Source organism: Mustela nigripes, chromosome 6, assembly GCF_022355385.1.
Source record: "Mustela nigripes isolate SB6536 chromosome 6, MUSNIG.SB6536, whole genome shotgun sequence".
Lineage (NCBI taxonomy): Eukaryota > Metazoa > Chordata > Mammalia > Carnivora > Mustelidae > Mustela > Mustela nigripes.
The window spans coordinates 4,856,270-4,880,942 of NC_081562.1; the positions used below are offsets into that span (position 1 = coordinate 4,856,270).

General features: G+C 59.4%; 2 protein-coding genes across 6 annotated transcripts in view; both read right to left on the reverse strand.

The window, feature by feature from the left end:
* The window catches only part of PARVG (parvin gamma), a 24,191-nt gene extending 15,530 nt beyond the window's left edge, over positions 1-8,661 (reverse strand). The window contains exons 1-6 of one of the 2 annotated variants that reach the window (XM_059401826.1): positions 8,360-8,654; positions 6,906-6,997; positions 4,804-4,868; positions 2,913-3,015; positions 1,870-2,010; positions 818-933 (exon numbers count right to left, since the gene is read on the reverse strand). In XM_059401826.1, coding sequence (XP_059257809.1) covers positions 818-933; positions 1,870-2,010; positions 2,913-3,015; positions 4,804-4,868; positions 6,906-6,981 — 501 coding nt within the window. In that variant the 5' untranslated portion in view covers positions 6,982-6,997; positions 8,360-8,654. Of the gene's footprint in view, positions 1-817; positions 934-1,869; positions 2,011-2,912; positions 3,016-4,803; positions 4,869-6,905; positions 6,998-8,359 lie in introns of both variants that reach the window. The other variant, XM_059401827.1, reaches the window with a different exon arrangement.
* A 2,521-nt stretch (positions 8,662-11,182) lies between these two features.
* The window catches only part of PARVB (parvin beta), a 93,068-nt gene continuing 79,577 nt past the window's right edge, over positions 11,183-24,673 (reverse strand). For all 4 annotated transcript variants that reach the window (XM_059401828.1, XM_059401830.1, XM_059401831.1 and 1 more), the window contains exons 10-13: positions 23,622-23,690; positions 18,836-18,937; positions 15,213-15,285; positions 11,183-13,902 (exon numbers count right to left, since the gene is read on the reverse strand). In XM_059401828.1, the coding sequence (XP_059257811.1) occupies positions 13,826-13,902; positions 15,213-15,285; positions 18,836-18,937; positions 23,622-23,690 (321 nt within the window). In that variant the 3' untranslated portion in view covers positions 11,183-13,825. The remainder of the gene's footprint in view (positions 13,903-15,212; positions 15,286-18,835; positions 18,938-23,621; positions 23,691-24,673) is intronic.

Below are 24,673 nucleotides of genomic sequence, written 5' to 3' on the forward strand. Positions count from 1 at the left end.
GACAGATGGACGGACGGGTAGGTGGATGGTGGATGGATGGATGGATGGATAGACAGATGGACGGACGGGTAGGTGGATGGTGGATGGATGGATGGATGGATGGATGGATAGACAGATGGATGGACGGGTAGGTGGATGGTGGATGGATGGTTGGGTAGAAGTGTGGGTAGACGGGTGGGTGCGTGGGTCAATGAATGAGTGAATGAGAAAGGGAAGGAGTAAAGGAATAGAGTCCCTCTGATTTATCTAAGAAATACGAAGACCACTGCTCACCAGGTACTCAGAGATTGGGGCAGGGAGTGTGGGGCTCAAAGTCTGCCTGAGGGAGAAGCCGTGGTTCTGGGGACATGAACCTCAGCGCCAGTTGTGAGTGGGCTCGAGCGAGGGGGCCCCGTGGGTGGAGAAACCCGAGAAGGTTCCCTTGCCCGGTCACAGCCCTCCATAGTGACCAAGGGACAACACTGTCGTGATGTAGGCCAAGGCTGTGAAGCCTCCCGAAAGGCCATGAGCAGATGACCACTTACGGTCCACGTGACAAGGCTGCCATCAACCAGGAGTTTCCTAACAGCCCCAGGCAGACGCTATCTGCTGAGCTAAGTGGGACCAGCCGGCCCGCAGACCCACTTACAGGCCTCCCGGACTTGACGTTCCCACCCACAGCTCCAGCCCAGCCCCCACGGCGGTCCTGGAGGGATGTGATCTCTCTCAAGGGAGGGTCAGGCCCCTCCCATGCCGCACCCCCCAATACAGGGTATGGGGATATGGATCCAAAATGCTCAGCCTACACACAGTGGTCCCCCAGGGCCCAGCCTCGTACCTCCATGGTGATCACATCCACCTGGACGTTGGTCGGGAGGCGCAGGTCAGGCTGGAAATGCTTGGCCAAGGCCACGAGCAGATGCAAGGTGGCCAGCAGGTCCTTGCTGAAGATGGCTGGGAGGCGAGGGGACACAGATCAGAACCGAGGAGTCGCCAAAGCTGGGGCTGTCTCCTTGCGGTCACAACCACCTTCTGAAGACCAAGGAGCTCTGTCTGTGTCCAGCCTTCTGGAAGGCAGAGGTGTGGAGACATTCATTCTGAACCCAAAGCAGCCTGCCCTGCGGATGCGGCCCCTGGGCACGAGGCACTGTGCAGACGGGGCTTCGGACCCAGTCCCTGCCGACAGTTGTGAGCAACTTGATGCCCTCCAGTGGGGCCCTCACTGGAGGAATTGCTGGATTCTGGTGAGCCTGACATAACTCAGGGCTGACATTATGCACATCGGTCACTGAAAGTGAGTCTTTAAGCACCATGGTCAAGGCAATGGCATGAGACCCAACCAAAACTGGGCTTGAAAACAGCTCCATCATCACCACCAGCCCTGGAGAAGGTACCAAACCCCTTTTAGCCTCAGTGTTCTCATCTGGAAAATGGGAGGGATGTGGCGCTCTGAATGGCAGGAACATCGTACGGAACCGCCCGCAGGCTGGGGGAGGGGGTCTGGGTGCTGGGCTCATGCTCATTTTCACAAGCCAGCCCTGCAGGTATGACTTAAATCAGCTAATGAAAGAGACTGGTAGCACCCATCGGACAAGGGAAGTGGGGCTTGTGGTGCTGGGACTCAAACGGGAGCTGCATCGCTGACTGCGTTGTCGCCGCTCAACAGAGCGCTCGGTTGCAGCCACGCCGCCGCGCCGCCGCGCTCCGGGGTGCAGAGGGCCGTCCGCTCCCAGCAGGTGCACAACTGCGCCCAGGAGGCCATGCTTCTGCTTCTTCCAAGCCCCCGGGGTGTCCCCATAACAGAGGCAGGTGTGCACGCACGCCGGGGCAACAGAGGCCACTGGTGCAAAGGGACCCGGGTGCCCCCGGCCCAGCCGAGGCCCCACTTACCTTCCACAGTCCACTTGAGCTGCCTTTCCTCCGCCTGCAGACTATGGCTGATGGCCTCCAGCACCACCTCCAGCTTGCGCCTCTGGCTCGGGGCGGTCAGAGCCATCTCCTCCACCTCCAGCTTGACCCCGGTCAGCATCTCTACGGGCAGGAGAGAGCAGGAGAGCCAGGGAAGGCGTCAGGGGAGAGGTGGAGGGCAGCAGCAGAAGGAAGAGGAGGAGGACGGTGGGGGAAGAGGAGAAGGCACTGGGGGTCCCCCCCGCACCATTAGCTGTGTGACCTGCGCAAGTCCACACGCTCTGAGCTGCCCTCCTCTGGCCCTTCCCCTTGACTACCTGGACCCCACTCCCTTAGCCCTCTGTACGGCTCTGTGCACCTCCTTTCTACAAGGCAGTGTGACCTTGACCCCTAGGCTCAGATCCTGACTCCCCCGCCTTCTTCACTCTGAGACCTTGAACAAGTGACTAAGCCTCTGTTTCCTCGTCTGCAAACTGGGGACACTAACAGGATAGGGTTTTCTCTGAGGATTAGCCACACTTGCTCCATGGCAGGGGAAGGGGCTGGTGGGAGCATTGAGTAGCCAACTACACAGGGCTTCATGACCAACCAGTGCTGAGCCAGGCCCCAGGCTGGCGGAGGATCAGAATCAGGCCCACCCCTGCCCTCTGGGACCTCACAGCTTTGTGTAGAAGGAAGGTGTGAGGACAAAACCTGACACCTCAGCAGCAGGGGGGAGGGTAATCGGGGGCAGGGTTGGGGGTCTGCGCCCTGGGGAGCACTAGGCATTTCCAGATGGAGACACCTCCTCCCCGGGTGGGGGCCCAATGCACCTCTACTCGCCCGGGGCATCTCACTGCTGACCTGCCTTCTTTGGCAGCAGGTACAGCCCAAGACCGGGGACCTGGGTTCTTTTGTTAACCCCAGGAGCCCAAAAACAGCAGGCACTCCACACATGACGTTCAGTGGGTGAGAAGCCCACCCACAAGGGCCTGGGCGGGCCAGGATGGGGGGCTGGGGCCCCAGCCCTGAGGGCTGGCACTTACGGAAAAGGTGGTGCAGGATGAGCCCATCGAATATGTCTTCCTCCAAGCTACGGACCACAATGTGCTCGGGGAGGAGCTTGGTGTTGATCCACTCCATCAGCACCTGCAGACCCCAACAGGACAGCTGACCTGGGACCGGTCCTCACCTGGTCCCCCACCTGGCTCGGGTCCAACCTCAGCCTGGAATGCCCTCCTCCCTCCTACCAACTCCTACCCATCCTTCAAGGCCAGGTCAAACATCACCTCCTCTGGGAAGCCCTCCCTGCTCTCCCAGGCTGAGTGAGGGGACTACTCTGGGCTCCCAGGGACCAGGGAACGGTGGGGTTGTCTTTTGTCCTGTGCAAGGTGTCCGTGCCGGGAAGCTACTGGGTACCTGTACCTGGGGAGGTGGCTGTGGGACCGGATAGTTGGGAAGAGCTCTGAAAGCCCCTGATAGAAAAAGCCTAAACTGCCTTGAAAAGGCTGTGGGTAGAAATCTGGAGAGGAAGCAGGCAGTTCTGGTGAGAGCTCAGAAGGAGAGGAGACACAATACTGGGAACACAGAGGAGGCCACGTGACAAGAGAGGCCAAGAGTGGAGTGGCACATCTACACACCAAGGGACACCAAGGGTTGTCACAGACCTCTGATGGCAAGGGATAGGTTTCCCCTGAGAACCTCCAGGAGGAACCCCCTGCCCACCTCTTTTCTTGGGACTTCTGGCCTCCAGGCTGGGAGACCAACAACCCCTTGTTTGAAGCCACGTGGTTTCTGATACTTAGTGGTGGCAGCCCCAGGACACCGGCACGGGGGCTGTGGGTGGCCCACCCTATCCCCTGACTTCCAGGTAGGGAGCACCCCCTGTTCCCCTCTGTGGCTCTGCCCAGGCTCTACCCTATCCTGCCTGGGCTCAAGAGGCCAGAAGCAAAGCAAGGAAGCAAAGCCCTGTGCCTTTAAGGGAGCAGCACCAGCTACTCCAGAGTTGGTGAGGAAACCTCCAAGCTCCTCCACCTCCGCACCTGTTCCCAGAGGGGCCTCGCGGGCTTCAGCTCCCACAGTGGCCACCCCTGCCCCTATGGTCCCTCCCTCCCCATCTCCTTTCCCCACTTGCTTTCCTTGTCTCCTGCTCTTAACCTCCCGACTCACTACTTGCACCCAAACCCTGGTCTCAGGATCAGCTCTTGGAGGGGCCCAAATTAAGACGTGTCAGCGCCCTGTCTGGTTTTCCGGAGGGACCGTGCTGGTCCTACCCTGGGTCCCAGTGCCTGATGGTGGGAAAGGTGGGATGGAGGGAGCGAGGGGACAGGGATGGGGATTGGCCACAATCTGGGGGTGGGAGGTGGTACAGGCCGGGAGGCCTCCCTGGAGGAGGCAACAGAAAGGCCATGTGGAGACTGGAGAAGTAAGGCAGAGGAAAACGGAGAGCTGAGCTTGCCTATGCTCAGCTGGCCCAGCAGCCATAGCAGGAGACTCCGAGTCAAGGAGAGACAGGCAGACGCGGGTGACCCACACCCGTTTCTGCCCATTTTGCCAGCTCTCCGTGGCCTCGGACAGGTGGAAGGGCACAAGGTTTTGAGCCTGGGTCACACTCCAGCTCTGGTCAGCCACTGGCCAGCCGTGTGTCCCCACAGGTCAGGGGACCCCTCTGAACCTCACTATCCCCTCCACGGGATACAAAACAGCAGGTCCCTTTTGACCTTCGTGGGGCTTATTGGGATCGTCTAGGTGAAGGCAGACTGTCGGTGCTCCATGAATGTTCTTTCGTGCAGTCGGTCATTCAGCAGATCTTCTGGGGACCTGCGGGATCCCCACCGGCTGGCCTGAGGCCAAACAGGGCAGGGGTGGCCCGCTGTCCCCACCCCAAGAATACAAAATACCACCTCCGAGGAGAGAGACCACAGGAAGCTGCCGTACCTTTTGCAGTTCCTCAAATTTGGGATCCTGCCGGGAAGTGGGAGGCAGGTATTTCCTCTTTTCTCCTGGAAGCAGAGGAGAGCGTGACACCCATGTGGGGACCCTGCAGGGGGCCGGGCAGCTCTCTCCCTGCAGGTCACCTGAGGCAGGCACCTTGACACGAGGCAAATTTGGTTCTCTTGCTTCACGCGTACACACACCCATGCACACACACGCGCACACACCCATGTACACGTGCACATGCACACACCAATGCACATGTGCACATACGCACCCATGCACACCCATGCACGTGCACACGCACACACCCATGCACGCACACGTACACACCCATGCGCACACACACCCTGAGCACCAAAGGTCCAGAGTAACTTGGATTCCCCAGATACGCCTCCCCCCACCACGCCCCTTCCGTAGCCCACCTGCCCCCGCCACACCCCAAACGCCCTTCCCGCTCATTTCCCTCCTGAGTACCCGCTCATCCTCGGGCATAATATTTATATTTTGGGGACATACTTAGCCTGAAAAACTATTCCTTGTTTGAAATTCAAATTTAACTCGGCCTCCTGTGTTTTATCTGGCGATTCTACCCACTCCCTTAAGAAGATGCGGGGCTCACGCAAGCCCAGGGGCCGGGCACCGAGGGGCCGAGGCAGACTCCGATTGCGTCTGGTCTGGCTCCCTGGTGTGGGCAGGACACCGAGGCCGCCCCGGCTGACCCTCCGAGCCCCGGGACCCTGGCCGGCAGCTTCCTGACATTTTGGACTCATGGGACCCACACACATCAGGGCCAAGAGTAAACTGTAAGATCATCTAGTCTCAGAGAACATGGGGGAAACTGAGTCACCATGTGGGGAACGGCCTTATCCAAATTCACAAAATGAAACACCTCCGTCTTCATAGGACGCAGCTGAAGACTTTTCCTAGACGTTCTGGAAACCTTCAAGGACTACCCAGCCCCATGTCTCCTGACAAGACGGAGGGAGACCTAACCCGCTGGGCACCGGCAGGCTCTGGACCCACGCATGGGGAGTGGGTGGCTGGACGGCTCTGGTGGCGTCCCCCACCCCTTCCCGGAGCAGGTTTCCTGCCGCTCTGGATCATCCCACGTTCCAGCTCTGCCTACTAGTGCTTCAAGTATTTCTAAATCAACCGTAAAACAAAAAACAAATATTTTTTTCAACACTAAGGCCTACTGCTAACAGCAGTTTTTCTCCTGACGCTTTCCAGCCTCAAACCCTCTACAAACAGAAAGCCCTGGACAGCTGGACAGCACAGGACGTCAGCCCTCGACACTGGCCACCCCCAGGGTCTCTCCACAGCCCCGCCTATCTCGAAAGGCTGTCTTCAGAGCACCTAGATCAAGTCACGATCTGCTCTTTGAATCATTTCACTCTTTCTCTCCGTCCTCATACTTATGTTTGAAAGGTGACATAAATTCTAGAAAGTTCGCCTGAAGCCCCTGCTGAACGGGACCTTTTGGACTAGCTTCCTATGTTGCTTCTTTCCTGTGACAGGGTGAGACGGCCTGGGGCACCTGACCTGTCCTTTCCGACTGTCTCCTGGGTGGGAGATTCTGGGGGCAGCGGCCACGAGCTCCCCCAGCTCAGAAAACAGACTTGTGCCATTACCCCATCCTCCGGCCACCCGCTTCACAAAGGGACCGGCACGTGAAGGAAGCAGATCGGCAAGCCCCCATCCCAGGAGGCATCTGGTGTCCACTGGCCACTACAGTAACAGACACCTGCTACCTGCCACCTTCCTTTCTGGGCCTCAGTTTCCTCGTGGACGCCAAGGAGGCAGAAGCACCCACCCTCAGAGCAACCAATGAGCCGTCTCTGGGACTAAAGACACAGCCGCTGCTGGAATCCCTCTACAACGTCACCACTGACATCGAGACGTGTGGTTATGAGGACACAGGGACGCCTGCCGAAGTTTCTAGAAGCAGGGGCAGGGGGCTGTCAATGATGAAGCAGATGCATTGGCAGGGGCCCAACAGAACCGGGTGCTCAGATGACGACTTGGAAAGCAAGGCAGCGCCCAGAGCTGCCTGTTTGGGTCCCCGCCCCGGCCGGCCCCCCAGCCCCACGTGGGCATGGCACCTTGGGAGAGCTCCTCCTCCACCGGCGGGCCCGTCACCTTGGGGAGCTGCAGCAGGTTGTAGGACTCTGACTCCATTTGCCCCTCGCTGGCCCTGGGGGTGCGGGGGATAGAGGGCATCAGGTCCGAGGAGCCCCACACTCCTTCTGTGGGTCATTTCTTCCCGACCCCGAGGCACAGGGAGAGAGGGTGGGGGCTGCCTAGGCAAGGGGACAGGTCCCCCCATGAGAAGTAGGCATGGGACCAATTCTTCCGGGTCCCTGAGCCCGAGGCAGGAGGCACAGCGTGAATGAGCAGACTAAGCTCACCTGCCAGTGTCACCCGACTCCTGTGCCGTCTGCGTAGGCCTGGCTTGCAGAGGGCGGCCTGGCCCTGCCCGCCCAGGCCTCTCTGTGGTTTGGGGGGTCTCATGGCTCCCACCAGCATGGGGGGGCCCACATTCACAGGTCGGGCACTGCCCCCCTCTGCGTGTTCATTAAAGGCAGGGGTCCGGGCTCACCCCCTGCAGGCTGGGGCCGGTCCAGAAGCCGCCCCGACCTCCTTCCTGTTCCCCGGGGCTCACTTCCTCTCCTGCGCAGCCCACGGCATCTCCCCGCCCTTCAGCCCCTGCGTCCTCCCCAGCGTTTCTGGTCCCGAACAGACACTGGGGCCAGGGTGTCCGCCATCAGAATGGTGGCCAGACGCAGCCCCCGCGGAGGCTCCCAAAGATGGGGACCTTCACAGGGGCTACAGCCTCCCCATCCCCCGAGCAGCCAGCCCAGGGACCAGGCCCCTGCAGGTTCCATCCTGCCCTGAGTCAAGGACGGGGGAGCACCGCCGTGGGCCAGCCCTACCCCCTCACCTCCCCAGCCTCCATCTGGACAGGACTCGTCTAAAGGACAAATTTTCCTCTCCCAGAGAAGAGGAAAGAGCCTTGCCTGGGGGTTCAGCGGCCCAGGTTCCAGGCTGGTTCTCGTTGTGTGACTTTGCACAAATCTCCCCCCTTTCTGGTCCTAAAAGTCTTTACAAGATAGGGCCGAGCTCCCCGAAGGCCGGCCGTGGAGTAGGCGCAGAGCTAGGATGGCCTCAAGCCATTTCCCGCCCCGGGCAGCCCCTCCCTGCCCCGGGCCTCAGTTCCTTCGTCTGAAGCCGGGAGGCCTCTCTTGCCCGCATGCCGGGTGGGGCTCAGGGGAGGCGGCAGTGGGAAGCGAGGTCGCCGGCCTGGCCACACCAGGGGATGGTACCCGTCTGCCCGTCCGGCCCCAGGAAGGAAGAATGGCCGCTGCTAAGCCTGGGGCTGGAGGGGCCCAGCCTGACACCCTCCCTGTGCGGCCTCAGCTGAGGCTGTGCGCTCTGGGGTTGTTTCCACAAGCCCCCAAGAGGCCTCCCTCGCAGAGCCCTGGCTCGCAGGCATTACAGAGAAGCAGAAAGCCCCGAGCGGAGGGCTCCCACGAGCTCAGATGCCAGGACCACTCACCTGGCAGCCTCTTCCACACCAGGAGGTGAAGGTCTCGGAGCTCGTGATCACCGGCTTCCCAGTAAAAGCTAAGTCCCAGCCGTGGAGGGCTGGAGGGGCCGGGGGAAAGCAGGGGCCATGCGCGCGGTTCACTTCCTCCAGGCCTGTGGCTTCCGCTGGGCCTGCCCGGCGGTGTCGGCACAGAGCTTCCTCCTCGCTGGGCCGCAGGGCCTGCTGCCTCCACGGCCCCACCGGAAAGCCCCGTCCCCGGATCCCCGAACGCCCAGCCACACCTGCCGGCCCTCAGATGCCTCGCAGCCAGCTCAGATCTGCGATTTCTTCCCTCTCTCCCTCTCCCCTCCCCAGCACCCGACCCGAGCCAGTCCCTCCTGGCCTCTCCATCTCCGGGCCAGCGCCAGCCGGCAGCTGAGGCCACAGACCACACATCCCCGCCACCAGCGAACCCTGAGCCCTGCCTCGGGCCATCCCGCCACCCCCACCCCAGCCAGCCCCTCTCCCGCACTTTCTCCGGCCTGCACCACATAGAAGCCTCCTTGCTCAACTCCCACAGCCAGTCCCTCATGCCCCAACCACTGCCTGGGATGCTCACGTCCCAGACCCCTCACCAATGGCATCCCATTATTCTTAACATGAAATCTCCGCACAGCCCAGCACGTGTCCTGACGGACCTGCCGGCTAGATCACTCCCATCTCTAAAGCTCCCAGCCATACTGGCCACCTTTCTGTTTCCGAAACGCCTTGCTGTCTCCTCTGCCTAGAAGCCCCGACCCCAGCTTTTAAAGGGGCTACGTCCTCTTCCTTATTATCACCATAAATGCCTCCTCCTTCAGGAAGCCTTCCCAAACTGCCTCATTGAAAAGAGGACATCTGTAGGATTCTTTACCACAGGTCTGAAGGTCTTCTGCGTCCCAGTCCCTAGAACAAGGCCTGACGCCAAGCAGACTTGATGGCCGCTGCTGACTGCTGTCACGTAGGGGGCGACATTCCTCCAGAGGAGAAGTGGGGCTCGACGGATGAGTAAGAGTTCGCCCGCTACAGACGTGTGCGAATGTTCCAGGTGGAGGGAAGGGTGCGTGCAACGGTGTTACGGAGTTCGAGGAGAGGCCCGGGATGCCAGGAGAGGCGGCGATGCGCTCAGACCCGAGCTGGGGTCCCGCACGTGAATCGTGACGAGCCAGCATGAAACTGAATGTTCATGGCAGCGGCGACCGTGCCGAGGGACCGGGGCGCCAAGCACCCCCGTTTCTGCTGACAGATCGGGCTGGAAAGGGGCAGAGAAGGTGGAAGCGGGAACAAGGGTGTGTGTGAGCAGGAAGACGGCGTCGTTCCCAAGAACTTAAAAAACGACAGGAAGTATGAGCAAGTATGACCGCTAATATTTATTGAGTGACTGATGACGAAACACAGTTCTAAGGGCTTTCAGTGTCGCGGGGGCAGCCTGTGGCGCTGGTGCTGCTGTCCTCCCCGCTTGCAGAGGACGACACAGACGGTCAGGATTCCGTTTCTGCCATTGCGATGGCACCACGCAGGCCGGGCTTTGTGGCACGGCGGGGAGGGAACCCACTGGGCCTGGGCGGGTGCGGCGGGCCCGGCGTGGCCCCGGGGATCGGTGCGCTGCCAAGTCCCCGCAGAGAGAGCCCGTCTGAATGGGGAAGCTGAGGAGTGGTTAGTAAAGCATAGTTGAGGCCCGTTTAAGAGAACCTGGAAGAGATGGTGCTGCCCTCGCCCCCCACCCCAGCCCCCGGGACTGGCAGCTCGATGGAGCTGCCGCAGCCCTGAAGCCCGACAGGGCAGAGCCCCGGGAGGACGATGGGCCCAGAAAGAGACAGCCGGAGCTCTGAGCCAGCCGCCAGCTAGGGGCTGTGGCACAGGGGGGCACGCTGACCCACAGCGGCCCCACAGAGGGGCGACAACACCCTGACCTCACGCACGCACCCCCCCCACTCCTTCCTGCCAGGGCCTCTTCCCACCGGACACATCCCAGCAGGAGCCAGGCGAGGAGGCAGATCGTAAGTGAGGGAGGGACAACAGATCTGCTGTGGGAAACCAGAGGGATCTTTCCGCCGAGGAAAGTTCCACCGTGGAAAGTGCCGGATAAGGGACTGGCCAGCGGTCGCACGGGCTTTGGACCAGGCATCCCTGCGAAGCCAGGCTCTTCTCAGCAGCGGTCTGAGAGCCTTAGCATCTGAAGAGCACCGAGGCCTCGCTCTGCGGGTCAGCGGCACTAGAATAGTAACAATTTTAATGTTGCATCGAGGGGAAGTTCAAGGCCCCTGAACACCCCCGCCCCAAACCCGTGACTTCTGCAGGGAAGGTTTACCGCACGACCACCATCGAGGGTCACCCAGGCCCCGCGCCCTGCAGTGCAAGGAGCACCCCGTTCCCCCGGAGCAGCCCTGTCCAGCTGGTGCCACTGGCCTGCCGGCCACCCCCATGCCACTTTGGACCGGGGAGCTAGGCCGACTCAGCCCAGCTCAGCGACTCACTGCGACTCACCCACGGCTGTGACTCTGTCCCCTCTTCCCCCTGTGGCTCCCGTCCAGCAATGCCTCCACCCATGCGGGGCCCGCCCCCCACAGCTGGGAGCTCCTGGGCCCAAGCACCAGGCAGGCACGACCAGAGGCCACAAAGTGCGTGGAAGCAGAACCAGACAAAGGCAGCACACGGCCCATACTCTCAGGTCTTTATCGGAATAAGTAAGACAACGTGGCCGGCCCCGCCCCGCACTTCCCGGCCCCAGGCTCTGGCTCCCCGGAGGTCAGGTTCCTGGCAGGGCCCTCGGCACAGCGGAGGAGCCAGGAGGGAGGCACTGGCACACACAGCCCAGGGTTTAGCGACTTTTATTCGACATCCAACATCCAAAAGTGACACTACTTAGAACAGTTAAAAACACAATGAAACACGGGCATGCAAAAGGAAGTGAGAAAGGCATTCAGTGCCTTTAAAACACAGCTTTTTGTCACATCTAGAGAGGACATTAGGGCTCCGCGTGCAGAAGACCCCTTGGCCGGGGCCCCAAACAGCCACTCCGAGAAGGATAAAAGGAGACCATCTCACGGCCCTAGCCTGGGCCTCACTCGGGCCCCGCAGACCCCGAGCCACGGCCGCTCAGGTGCAAATGATCTCGCTTCTGCTTAGTTCATGGGGAAGGTCCCCACCCGACCGAAAAACAAAGCACTGGAAAGGTGGATCAATCAAAGAGGAAGGCTTCTAGAACTTTCTGAGATTAAGCAAAGCGGCTTCTGCTGCACACGTTTCCCCAAGAAGACGCCCCAGCATCAGAGAGCCCACAACTCACAGCTACGGTCACTAAGCCGGGAGGACTGATCCCAGGAGAGGCCACCTCTAGCATTGACCCTGCCCTCCGTCTCACAACGGCGCCCGCACGCGAATGCCTAGGCTGGCACTGAACTCTGACTGAGAGCGGACAGAGAAGGCAGGGGAGGGGAGTGAGATGTGTAGAGCTCAAGGAACCAACATGAATAAAGGCAGTTTGGACAACAGATCACCGGCTTTGCTGGAACCTTGGCCTTGGACAGTCGGCCTGGACAAACGAGCCTGCTCACAGGTGGCCTGTGTCTTGGGATCCCTTTTACTCTGTGACCAGAAATACAGAGGGCTTGACACATGCTCCCTGCCCCCCCAGGACCACTGCCTCCCCCTCCAGGCGTGGACCCTGCTGGAACTTCCCCCTGCGCAGAACCCCCCAAGGCTGAGTTCTTTCCAAATGCCAACCTCCCCTCCTTCAGCCCTGGGGGGCAGCCAGGGTTGGGCAGAGGCCCACTGGTGACAGCGGGGGGACCGGGCTCTGCAGCTCCGGCAGACGGCTGGGATCCTGCGGGTGTGATGAAGTCGGCATGGAACATTCCAGCCCTCGCTCTTCTGTCGGTGTGGTCCTTTAATGCCACCGCAGCCCACAGGAGACACGGTGATACTGTTTTAATTATGTCTTTCTCCTGCTGGGAAACCACCTCCGTCAGAAGGGCTCTTTGGAAACTACCACCGGCCTCGCAGGGGCAGAGAGGAGACGGGCGAGGCTGGTGTTTCCTGAGTCATGAGGGCCCGTGTCTGACTTAGTATTAACAATGGGGGCAACTGCTCGGATCGACAGCAGGAAGGTGAAAATCAGAGATGAGAGAGGCCTGTCCTGCTTGGCAGCCGATGCTGAGGGCCTAGAAGGGGGCTGCCATGTGGAGGGACCCCATGGGTGGGGTGACACAGGGTAGACACCCCCCCAACAGAAGGCCCCCCGTTTCTCTGGAGCCAAGGGGAGTGGGGGAGGGGCAAACGGCATCCCTTTCAGGGGTGCCCATCGGGAGATGCCAGCAGGGTTCCAGAAAGCCACACTGGGGAGGGGGATGAATTCTTCATGTCCCCCCCAGTAAGGCCTGAACTGCGTCCCCCAGAATCCGTATGCTGAAGCTCCGAGCCCGAGTGCCCAGAATGGCTCTGTATTTGGAGATGGGTCTTTGCAGAGATCAGTACGGTACAATGAGGTCACAGGGGCAGCCCTCATCCATCAGGACGGGCGTCCTGGTAAGGAGCGGTGAGGCCGCAGACAGGTGCAGAGGCAGGACCATGTGAGGACCCCGGGAAGGGACAGCCAATCGGCAAGCCAGGAGAGGGCCCTTGGGAGGGGCCAGCCCTGCCTTGATGCTGGATTTCCAGCCTGGGAGCTGGGGGCCATCTGTTCCCGTTGTCTAAGCCCCCGCCTGTGGCGCTCTGTGATGGCGGCCCCCACAAACTGAGAGACCCCGCTTTCTAAAGGCTTAAAAAATGCATCGACTCCCAAACAGGGCCTCTGAGATGTATCGAGCAACACTCCTGATGGAGCCCACTTGGCTGTCACCAAAAAAAAAAAAAAAAAAAAAAAAATCAGACCCCGCTTCCCCGAATCCCACCTCCTGTGTGGTGGCCACTGAGGGTCACCCGCATCTTGGATGTCTGTGCAAAAAGTAAGTGAGGAACACTGGCTGGTCAAGAAGAGGAACGTGAGTGGCCCTTCTGTCCCATCAAAGGCCTCTGGGACGTTAGAGGGAAGTTTTTAAATCTACAAAACGCTTTCTACTAAAAAAAGGCCTGGCTTCCCAGGAGAGCCCCCCCGCCACGGCCAGACTGACCCCCGGCTCCCGTAGAGCTGTCGGTGCCATTCACCATCGCCTGTGGCCATGGCTGTGGCCAGTGAACTGCTCCATGGAAAGGCCTGCAGGGCGCGCCCCTCCCCCCACCACAGGCAGAGGGGACTGTGTGTTGGGGCGGGGGTAGGGATCAAGGTCTCAGCACTGGTGGGGCCACACACCAGCACTGGGCTACAGAACCCTGCCTTTCGAAGGGTCCTGCCCACTGTGCATCACATGAGGGAGCTGAAAAGCCACCGCCAGAGAAGGCCGGGCGGCTTCAGGGAGGGGGTGGGGACCTCGGCGGGCTGGCCTCCCCGCCCTGCAGAGTCCCCTCCGCTGGCCGCTCTCACTCCAGGTCCTTGTACTTGGTGAACAGGTTGTACAGGACCCTTAACGTGGACTTGAGATCCAGGTTCACCACATCTGCAGGAGAAAACACAGACACCATTAGGGGCGAGAGCACTGAGGCCCTCGTGCCGGCCCACAGGAGGCGCGGGGCCCCTGCCTGTCGGCAGTGCAGTTCTTTGGTTTAAAGATCGACGGCCCCCCATCCAGGATGCCCTGGACAGTGCCATCCCGGGACAGGCAGCGAAGAGAAGCCCCAGGCCACCAGCCCGTTCTTCGAGCACCTGTGACAGCAGGACAGGGACACTCCCGCGTCCTTTCCAGGCCCTGCACTGGCCAAGTCCAGCGACAAGAGGTGCCTATGCTGTGGGGTCTCCAATAGCCAAGGACGTCTGCTGGGGTCCAACACCCACAGGCCAACCTGTGCCAGGACGGAGGGCAGGCCTTCTGGGGTGGGGGAGGGGGCATGTGTGTGCAAACTGCTGCTCCCTCCTGCCCCCTCGAGGTCAAGCAATGGGCTACACGGTGTGGCCCATGGCCAGGCCCTCAGGGGATGTGACAGCCCACGAAGTCCAGGCTGCCTACTTTGGTGGGAAGGGCACGTAGGTCTTTTCCTCCCTTGTCTGCAACCTTAGACAGGTGACCCCCCTGCCCTGGGCCTCAGTCTGTTTGCCTGTGCAATGGGCCCATTGGACCAGGTGATGCAAAAGGCCCTTCTCCGGCCACAGACTGACCATAACCTTGCTTTCCCCCTGCAGGTCTTCAACCCCAAAGCAAGAAACAGCATCTCTTCCAGAGGAAGACTAGCCAAGCAACTGCCATGAACCGACAACTGTCCTTAGACTGAGGCCCAGAGCATCTCCAGTCTCCGTGTGTCGGAGGAGGGGCAAGCACAGAGAGCCGGCACGACCTTCCTTCCTGCCCTCCCTGCATCGCTGCAGTGGGAGGAGGTCAGGAGCCACCGAAGTGGGCAGCAGCCAGCAGGCCTGATGCCCTCTGTGAAGGGGCTGCAGGGGGCTGAGCCAGGCCCGCTCCTGGCTCCGCAGGCTCCCTGCCCGGGAGGTCCCACCACCGGCTCCCCGTGTCTGCCTGCTGCAGCTCGGACCCACACACGTCATGACCATGCCTCGTCCCTGTAGGGACATCCACCCACACTCCTCAACAGCAGCACCTTTAATATCCTTGCAAGGCATGAAACAGCGCCTCTAGCCTGCGCTCCGGCACCTGCAAGGACATGCAGATCCCGAGGCAGTGGGTAGAGCTCACGTCCTCCGAGTCAAGTAGTTACTGAAGGCCAGCATTGGTGGTTCCGCCAGCACGGTCCTGGCCTCAGAAGCCAAGGGCACAGGGGCCACGGGAGCCCGGGCCAGCCTGGGGTGGGGCGTTACCTTCAGGGCGAGCCTTGGGGGTCTTGAGTCCTCCATCCAGCATCAGCTCAAAGGCAAACGCCACGTTGTGGACCTGCCAAGGAAGCAAGAGTGGAACCGGAACATCCCCAGGACCCGAGCAGTCCCGCGCAGGGCACAGGGTAGGCAAGAGAGTTGGGCGAAGGCGTTCCCTCGATGGGCCTTATCCCCTCACTCAGGATCAGGGGACAGCTCAGAGATGCAGGGGTGAAGGCACAAAGCCTGCCCTCGAGGGCTCCAGGGTACCCGCGTGTCTGCTTGTGCCACAGGCCACGCAATGAGAAGTGACTGTGACTCTGTCCCTTTTACAGATGAGAAAGCCAAGGCTCAGAGAGGACATGTCACTTCCCAAAGGCACCCACGCTAAAGCACTGTCCCCAGCACGGAGCGGCCATCCACCGTGTCCTGGGAAGGCCTCCCAGAGCCACGTGTGCACAGCCGCAGGCAGGACACCATGCTCAGGGACAGTGGTGGCCCAGGCACCGGGCAGGCACCGGGGACCCTGCTGGAACGGAAGTCAGCCCAATGGGGGCTGCAGGGGGCAGGGGGCAGGGCCCCGTTCCTGGCCTCCTCGACTTGCTGGATGTCACAGGAAGGTGGACACCCCACCCCACACCCCACACCCCACACCCCACACGGCTTCTCCCTGGAAGGTACCGCTCGGCCCCCAAGGGCGCTGGAAGCTCGCTTTCTGCTCACAGCCTCTGAAGGGCTTTAAAATAACACCTTCCCTGCAGCATTTTCCCCCGACCCCCGGGGACGCCGGATGACAACCAAACCACAGCCAGCCGTCCACTGGGGCAAAGGCTGTTGGGGACGGGACGGGGGCACCAGAAAATGAAGTAAATCCTAGAGTCAGAGCCGCAGAGCACCCCAGGGTTCCTAGCAATCACACATCCTTTCAACAGTAATATCTGCACGATTTCGGGGTAAGTGAACCAGAAACAGGATCATTGTACTTATCGTTTAATAATTAACCAGAAAGACCGTGTTTGACAAAATAACCCTCCGTTGGTCAAAATCCCAGCAGCTCGGGGGCCGCCTCGCCGCCTCTAGGACCCTCAACAGCACCAGCCCGGGGCAGGCAGTGACCAGAGGGTCCCCGTGGGGGGGACAGGCCCTTCACCCCGGGGCTGGGTGGGGCAGCCCCTGACCAGATGCAGGAGGCTGGAGGACCGTGGGCCATTCCCGAGACCTCCTGGAAAAGGCCAAATGGGAAGGCCAAGCTGCGTGTTAGACGTCTAGGTGCACGGAGTGGGCCCAGCCCAGCGGGAAAGCCGCGGGGTGCACTAAGGCCGCTTTTTGGAGGAGGCCCCGGGGCTGAGATGAGTTAGGAGGGGAAGAAGCAGGTCCTTGAAAGTGCTCAGTGCTGACCAGGTCAGGCTTCTGAAACCCCACACCTGCCGCACACCCAGAACAGCTCCCGCCCAGAGCCACCTCCCCACAGCGACCTTCCTTCTGCTTCCTTCTTAGTCCGAGGAAACCACCAGACAGGAAGTCACCGGCACCCTGTTCCTGTCCCCGCCATGCTCTCACCTCCATCAACCCCTCCTGCTGCAGAGAAGCGAAGCTGCCTTTGTGCCCAGGGTCCCAGGACGGGGCAGGCAGAGTGGCAAACAGCTCCCCAGACCCGAGGGGGACCAGGCCACACTCTGTACCCCAAAGCCCCACTGCCACCACTGAGAGCCAGCCCCATGGCCAGGGCGTGCTGAAATCCTTTCCCTCTATAATTCAAGGGATTTTGGAAAACCCGGCGAGGTGACAGAGGAATAGAACTTTCTAGAATAGGAGTGGGCTCTTCAGCTCTGCCCTGATAAATGAGGGAACTTGGCTGTCTCTCGGCCCCTCTGAGATCCCATTTCCCTGTCCCCAGGAAGGGAATCAGATGAGGGGCAGAAGGCAAAGCACCTTGAGAACACAAAGCCCTTTCTAGCATTTGCCGGGAAGAACCATCTCTGAGTCTCCAGGACACACTCCACTCCCCAGAAATGAGGGACGCTGTGGAATCTTCCAGAAAGATGATCTAAAGGCACAAGGTACTCGAAGAAAGTGGCTCCCACAGAGTTAGATAATAAAACAAAAAGCTAGGGGTCACACCCATATCTCAGAAAGCTCAGAGGGTGCCGTTCGTCCGTCTGTAAGAACCTAGGGGGTCTGGGCTCGTTTTTTAAAATCTAGTGCAATTGTTTTAAAAACACAGGTCATCACTCTGCCTGGGGACAGCAGCACCTGCCTCGGACAGAGGCACAGACAGGCAGACGGTCACTGGGGCCTCTCACGCTCCCCAGTCCAGGGAGGCACCCCCAAAAAACTTTCACCCCTGCTGCACAGGGAGTAAGGCCAGGGCAGGAGAGAAGGCTCCCTACACTGCCTTGTGCACAGTCTCATTTTGCAAAGAAACCCATTTCCGGCTCCTTGGCTCGATTCACCATTCCTGCCGGCATCATTATTAATCGGAACAAAGGAAATCTCTCTCCCAAACAACGTTTCTGCAGCCGGCCCCGTCGGGCCTGGAAACGCAGGAGCCTCTTCCCCGCAGTATCTGTGTTCTCGTTTCCAGAACAACAGGCACCCTTGCTTCCGACAGCGCTCTGCTCGCTCCCCTCTGGCTCGCGCTCCATTCACCCTTGTTCGACCATGCCAGGCCCTCTCAAATCTGCTCTGATTCCATCTCAGCAGGCGAGGCAGGAACAACATTTGGCCGTGAGCGGACGGCCTGGAAGGTGCCAGAAGTATGCAGATTGATAAACACTGGCCCCATTGTCGGACGTTTCCCTGGCTGCCGCCACCTGCTTGCATTGTCTGCCTCTCTGACTCACGGGTCTAGCACTTTGGGAAAATCCAACGACAGATGCCCCGAGTCCAAAGCAATATGGACGGCGCAGGAGCCAAGTTTCTGAAGGCCACGCGCCGACTGCTGTCTGGACGGGCTGAACTCCGGGGAGCCCCGAGCAGCAGGCAAGACACCCGGGCACAGACAGGGACACGGGGGAGGCAGCAACCCGGATCCAAAGTTGAGGCCCTTTGACCCAAACAATCCCATGTGGGGAATTTTCCTAGAAAACAATCCACAGGAAGGGAGACAGATCCAGACAGAGAGACGGACAGACTGGAAGAGAGAAGGACTGGAGAAGATGCCCTAGTAGTTTATTGTGAAAACCACCAGAAACAAGTTAATTGTCCAAGAGTAAGGGAACAGGGAGGCAGGGGTGTCGGAGCCATGGGACTCTGGGCCAGCCCTGAGAACAGCAGTGCTTGGGGAGGGCAGAAGCAGGTGGGAAAACCAGAAGTGACATGGGGGCGGCATCGACGGGGGAGGGCTCTGCATGTCTGCGGCCACGGGCCGCCGGGATTACAAAGGGTACCGTCCCAAGACAAAGACCCCGAGGAGGACTGAGCACACAGCACCCGGGAGCGTCTGGCACTACTGATGGGCTTACTTCGTGACTGAGGGCTGGGTCATGTCTCACGGCAGTACCGCTTGGCGGCAGTCCTGTTTTTCCAAACTAGCGAGACTCCAGGAAGAGCCATCAGGGGCCCGTCTGGGTTGTGCGCTTTAGCGAGCGCATCTGGGGCCGCTCTGGGGACGGAGACCACACACGTACCTTCTGGTCGAAGCTCTCTGGCGTCAGGTAGAAGTTGTGCAGGGGGACGAAGTAGTCCTCCAGAAGGCCCATGAGCAGAACCAGGTAGACGCCATCTGCAAACTACAGAGAGACGCGGGGTGAGGTGTCGGGGCTGCGCAGGGAGGCAGGGAACATTCTGCGTTCTCTCCCAAAGAAGGAAAACGTTTTAAAGCAAGAAATCCATGCCCTGTTCAGGCACGAGCCTGCAGTCAGGTGAAGGACCTGGGAGCAGAGCATCTCGCTTGGGACTGGACGTGGGCACGCACCTGTTTGGGGTCGGAGCATGTGCGGACAGGGCCACGGCTCTAGAAGCAGGCAGCCTGGCCACAAAGCCCAGTGCCCCACTACTGCCAACCTTGGGATAACACTGGCTCCCGTCTCTCGGGGTTGGCATAGGGACACATGAGAAGGTGGACAGGGATGGCCCAGCACACGGGGAACGTCCCCATCAGTGTCGGCTGCTGGGACGACCCGACTGTCCATGACCTGCTGGGACGACCCGTCTGTCCATGACCTGCTGGGTGCCCTAGGCTCTGGTCTGGGGTCTGCTGCCCTGTTCCCCCTGCTCCCTTTGTTAGCTGTCCGAGCACATTCTTCAGCTGTGCCCACGGTGCCAGATGACACTTTCCCCTGCTTGAGCCCCGGTGACCATAAGCCTTTGAGGTCCATCGAGAGGAGCCTCTAGTGTCCATCCCAGCCAGGCCCTGAACACCGGGCGGCACTGGGTCAGGGAAAGGGCTGCAGGCTGCTGCTCTCGACCCAGGTCCCCCAACCCCCACCCCCGCTACCTGGCCTGGCAGCACCATCCACCCACATGAGGGGGACCAGGAATCCAGAACAAAAGCCCCGACTCTCTGGAAGACTGCTCTCCCCAACGCCCAGTTAGCCAGGGAAGAATTACTCCTTTTAAAGATAAAGCAATGGGGGCTCCTGGGTGGCTCAGTGGGTTAAAGCCTCTGCCTTCGGCTCAGGTCATGATCCCAGGGTCCTAGGATCGAGCTCCGCATCGGGCTCTCTGCTCAGCGGGGCGCCTGCTTCCATCTCTCTCTGCCTGCCTCTCTGCCTACTCGTGATCCGTCAAATAAATAAGTAAAATCCTTAAAAAAAAAAAGATAAAGCAATGAAGACCGGTGAACACAAAACCAAATTTGCCTGAGGAGACAAGAGAACCGAGGTACAGAAGGCACCCAGAGGGCGGGCCTCCGCCATCCCCAGAGCACAGAGGGGGCATCTCTGAGGGGCCGAGACTTGCTGGGGTCTGCTGCCCGGCCAGGACCTGTGAGGACCCCAGCCTCCAGATGTCTGAGACTGTGCAGTCCCACATGACTGCTACTGGCCGCACGTGCCTATTGAAATCAGACATTTTTTTTGTTTGAATGTTGCTGGTTTACTCTTTGTTGCTGCGGTAAAACATACGTAACATGAAATCTACCATCTTAACCACGTTTGAGCATCCAGGTCGCTGGCGTGAAGTCCATTCCTACTGTGTGCAACCATCCAGCCAGCCAGCTGTTCTAGAACTCAAATCATTTTGCAAAACTGAAACTCCTTATCCTTTTGTGTCTGGCATATGTGGGGTTTTTTGTTTGTTTGTTTGTTTGTTTGGAGTCATGATAAAACATACCTAGAATGTACCATATTAACCGTTTTTTTTTTAAGAGATTGTATTTATTTATTTGTGAGAGAGAGACAGCACAAGCAGGCAGAGAGGCAGGCAGAGACAGAGGGAGAAGCAGGCTCCCCACTGAGCAGGAGCCCGATGTGGGGCTCGATCCTAGGACCCTGGGATCATGACCTGAGCCAAAGGCAGATGCTTAACCGACTGAGCCACCCAGGCGGCCCCACATTCACCATTTCTAAGTGTACAGTTCAGCCCTGTTGAATACATTCATGCTATTACGTAACCAAGTTCCAAGATGTTTAAACTGAAAAGATGTTTAACAAAAATACAAAATTCCGTTCCTCAATCATACCACCAACATTTCAGGTGCCCAGCGGCCACACGTGGCCAGTGGCTCCTGCAGCCGATGCGTGGGGACAGAACTCCTCCATCCCTACGAGGAAGCTCTCCTGGCCGGCGTGGTCCCCTGGTCTGGAAGACTGCCACGCGGGACGGCAGGACGGCAGGACAGCAGGATGGCTGCGAGGGCCTGGGCAGCCGGGACCCTTCAGCTCCCCGAGACTAGCGACGTGCAGAGGATAAAATGAGCCAAAGGAGGACTTTATTAAAAAGAGCAGCTCCCCGCAATTGTCCTAGGCCGGCCATCAAGGCCTCCAATTTAAAGAAGAAAAGTCGAAATCACAAGTGTCCGGTATCACCGCTAGAAAGGGGAAGGAGAGTGAAGAACAAAGAGCAAGGCAGAGGGACACCCTCCTTGCCGGGCTGGCCAAGGACGGCTCTCTGGCAGACCGTGCTGGTGGGACTGCTCCACCGACACCGGGCCAGCAGCAGGCCCGGAGAAACCGGCTCTCTCGGCAACACGGACCCCATTTCCAGGCCATCTGCGAAGGACGATCCTGCCCCCATCACCTGCCCAGGAGGCGCAGGGAGCCGAGGCGGACGGAGAGCCTCTGCTCCCTTCCATGGCATTCCCGAGCCCAGCCCCGGCCCCCTCGTGCACGGGGCAGTGGGAGAGATGGAAGCTGCCGGGGAAGGCACGGGAGGGAGGGGGCACCAGTGAAAACTGAGCCAGGCAGAGCCCCGCGGCTTATCAGCCAACGGACCCTCTAGCTCACACTCATGAGAGCACATGTTTGTCCCGAGGTGGGGGCGTGCCCTAGCTGAGATCCCCCGAGACGCCCCACGCCTCCACGGCACTATCTTCATCAACACCCAGCTCGTGACCGCACGACCTCCGTTAAGCTTCCCCGTATCTGTTGCCCCCTCAACATGAAAAGAGAAGCACAGAGAAGTTGAGTCACTAGTTCGGTATCACACAGCTAGGAAGCTGCCCAGAATACAGAAGTGGTTTTTAAATACACACACACACACACACACACACACACACCCTGAGCAGGGCTCTGAGCCCACGTCTCCCTGACGATGCACATGATTTATAAAAATACCTCCTTTCTGCCGACAGTGGTTAAAAACCCCTTTAAGGGTGATGAGAGAAGAAAGGGGACACTGGGTACCTCAAGGTCCACGCAAACTGAGGGGCAGAGTCTCGGTCTGGGGCTTCGGGCCGCTCCTGCTGGCGTGTGGGCCGGTGGGAAGTGAGAATGGGGAATGGCTCGCAGGGCTCAGGGCAAGCCTTCCTGGGCCCTCAAAAGCATCACGGCCTTCTAGGAGCACGTCCTGACGAAGTGAGGGCACCGGCAGCAGAAGCGGAGGGCAGAGAGCCCCTGCACCCCCTGTCATGAGGGCGGGGGCACCCCATCACGAGGAGTGGACTTCGTGCCACGTGGTGTGTTAGGACGGAAGAGGAGGCAGTCCTCAGAGGTGACCAGTGCAGACGGACAGACCGACCGACCGGGCAAGGGAAGAAGGACGAGATGGAATCACACCACCAGACTCCACCAGAAAGACCCCGGCATACAAGCATCACAGAGGACACCCTGCGAGAAGAGCCGTGCAGCAGAAGCCACTGTCGTTAACAAAATACACGTGTGTGTAAGACGTCTGGAAGACTCCCGGTGAACTGCAGGCGGGTAGGTCTGGGCAGGATGAAGGGGGAAGGCGGCGGGGAGGGAGAGCAGGCCTGCGAGGACCCTGGCGGACCCTGATACACCCAACGGCAAGGAACCAGAGGCTCGGTGGGCAGTGTTCAGAAAACGTCACCAACAATGCACAAATAAACACACTCGTTACTAACGGCCCGTTTGGCTTTCCAGGACAGACCCACGAGGTCCGTGATTAGCCAGCCAGGTGGAGGACAGGTCCGGAACACCGCGCTCGCCACAGTTATCTCTGGGTGTTGGGATTAAGAACACTTTTTGTTGTGCTTATCTGCATGTTCAGACATTCTACAATGAACCTGAATTACTTTTTTAATTAGAAAAGCAAATGAGGAAAGGCAGAGAGAGAGACAGGCAGGGCGGCAGTCACCCAGGGGTTTAAGCAGGATCAGCTGGGGGTGAGAGGACTCTGCACCGAGAATACGAACGGCTCCGAATTCAAGCAGCCAGCTAATCCCGGGAAAATTATATTTTGTCTTTGATGCCTGCTGAAACGGATTTTCACTCTGCGGCGTGAGCTCTGAGTGGGGTGCGGGAGGACACTTCACACGCTGCCCACGGAAGAAATATTTCATACACACTCACTGGACAGGTACTCCGCGAGCGCTCACGCAGTAAGCATGGCAATGGGGAACAGAAGCGGGAAGCGGGGGCGGGGGGCGTGGAACATTCTAGACTGGAAGAATTGCACATGCCAAGACCTTCCAGTGGGGGAGGTGTGACGCCTCCAAGGGTGTTAGGGTTGAGCTGTGTCCCCTAACAAATGTGCTGGAGTCCTAACCTCGGAACCTGTGAATGTGACCTTCTCTAGAAGACGTCACTCCCAAAGGCCTCCGAAGGAAGCAGCCCGGCCCGTGTGGGTCTGGGACTCCAGCCTCCAGGACGGTGAGGATGGAAATGTCTGTGGTTCAAGCTGTTTGGTCTGTGGGACTCGATTCCAGCAGCCACAGGACACTATGACAGAGGGTCCGAGAGAAGGCCAGGGCGGCCACTCCTTGTCGGACTAACAAGACGGCGCCCGTCTCCTTCGTGCCCCACACAGGATCGGAGAGCTGGCTGAAAATATGAACCCCAGAACACTGCTCACCTGGGTCTCCAGCTCCGTCACCTCCAAGTTCAGCTTGTTCAAGTGCTTGTTCACAAACGTGATGAGAGACTGTGAAGGCAAAGACACGGGAGCCGTGAGTGAGACAGGCCACTTGCCTGCTCCCATCCAACGGGATGGACCTGACCCTGACCATCACCAACTTGGGAGATGCTCCCATCATCTCCAATGTTTGCTAAAATAAAAGGGTCAGTTTCTCCCAGTGACCCTTGGTTTTAATGAAAAAATGCCTCCATGTACTATCCCCGCCGGAGAAGAAAACGCGCCTCTCTGTCCACCAGCCTAGGCATACACCCGCTTATCCACACTCCCGTAAGATATTTTAAGAGCCCTAGAGGGGACAAGCAATTCTTCAAGAAGCATAAAACCGTCAGGGGGAGAGGACAGTGTTTTTAGATACGTCCTAGATGTGACCAGAAATGATAGAAGGCTGACCCGAGGGGCCACATGCACCTGCTTCGGTAACCTTGGGTAAGCTTGAGCTCAGAGCAACAGGCTGCCGGCTTCTCTCTAGCCAAAGTTTAAAACTTGTTCCTTGTAACTCTTCTCTGCCAGCAAACCCAGCTTCAGTGGGACACACCACCAGCCGCAACACCCCTCCCCCCGCCCGTGGATACGATGGCCTTTCCTTAGTCGTGCTACTCAAGTTTACTGAGCAGCTACTACGTGCCAGGCACTCTGCTTGGTGCGGGGGACACGAAGACGGCAAGACAGGGTCCCCCCTGGAGAGCCCGTGGCACAGTTCTCCATAAACGCGCCTGGTGGAGGCTATCAAGAGCAATCCAGGGCTAGAGCCCAGCGCGTGAGACGTGCCACGGAGGAGAGGCCACGGCACCGCAGGATGCCAAGGGAGTGAGCATCTGAGTGGGTGTGGGGCGGGGGCGGGCCAAGCCGGGACCCCCCGGCCCATGCACATGTGCGAACGCTTTGGGATCTTCAGACTGCCGCTGGACGTAATGGGATAGGAGGAAGTCTGAGGGGGCGACCCCGGAGAGGTGGACAGGGACCCCCGGCTTTTCCCTGGGGCACAAGGA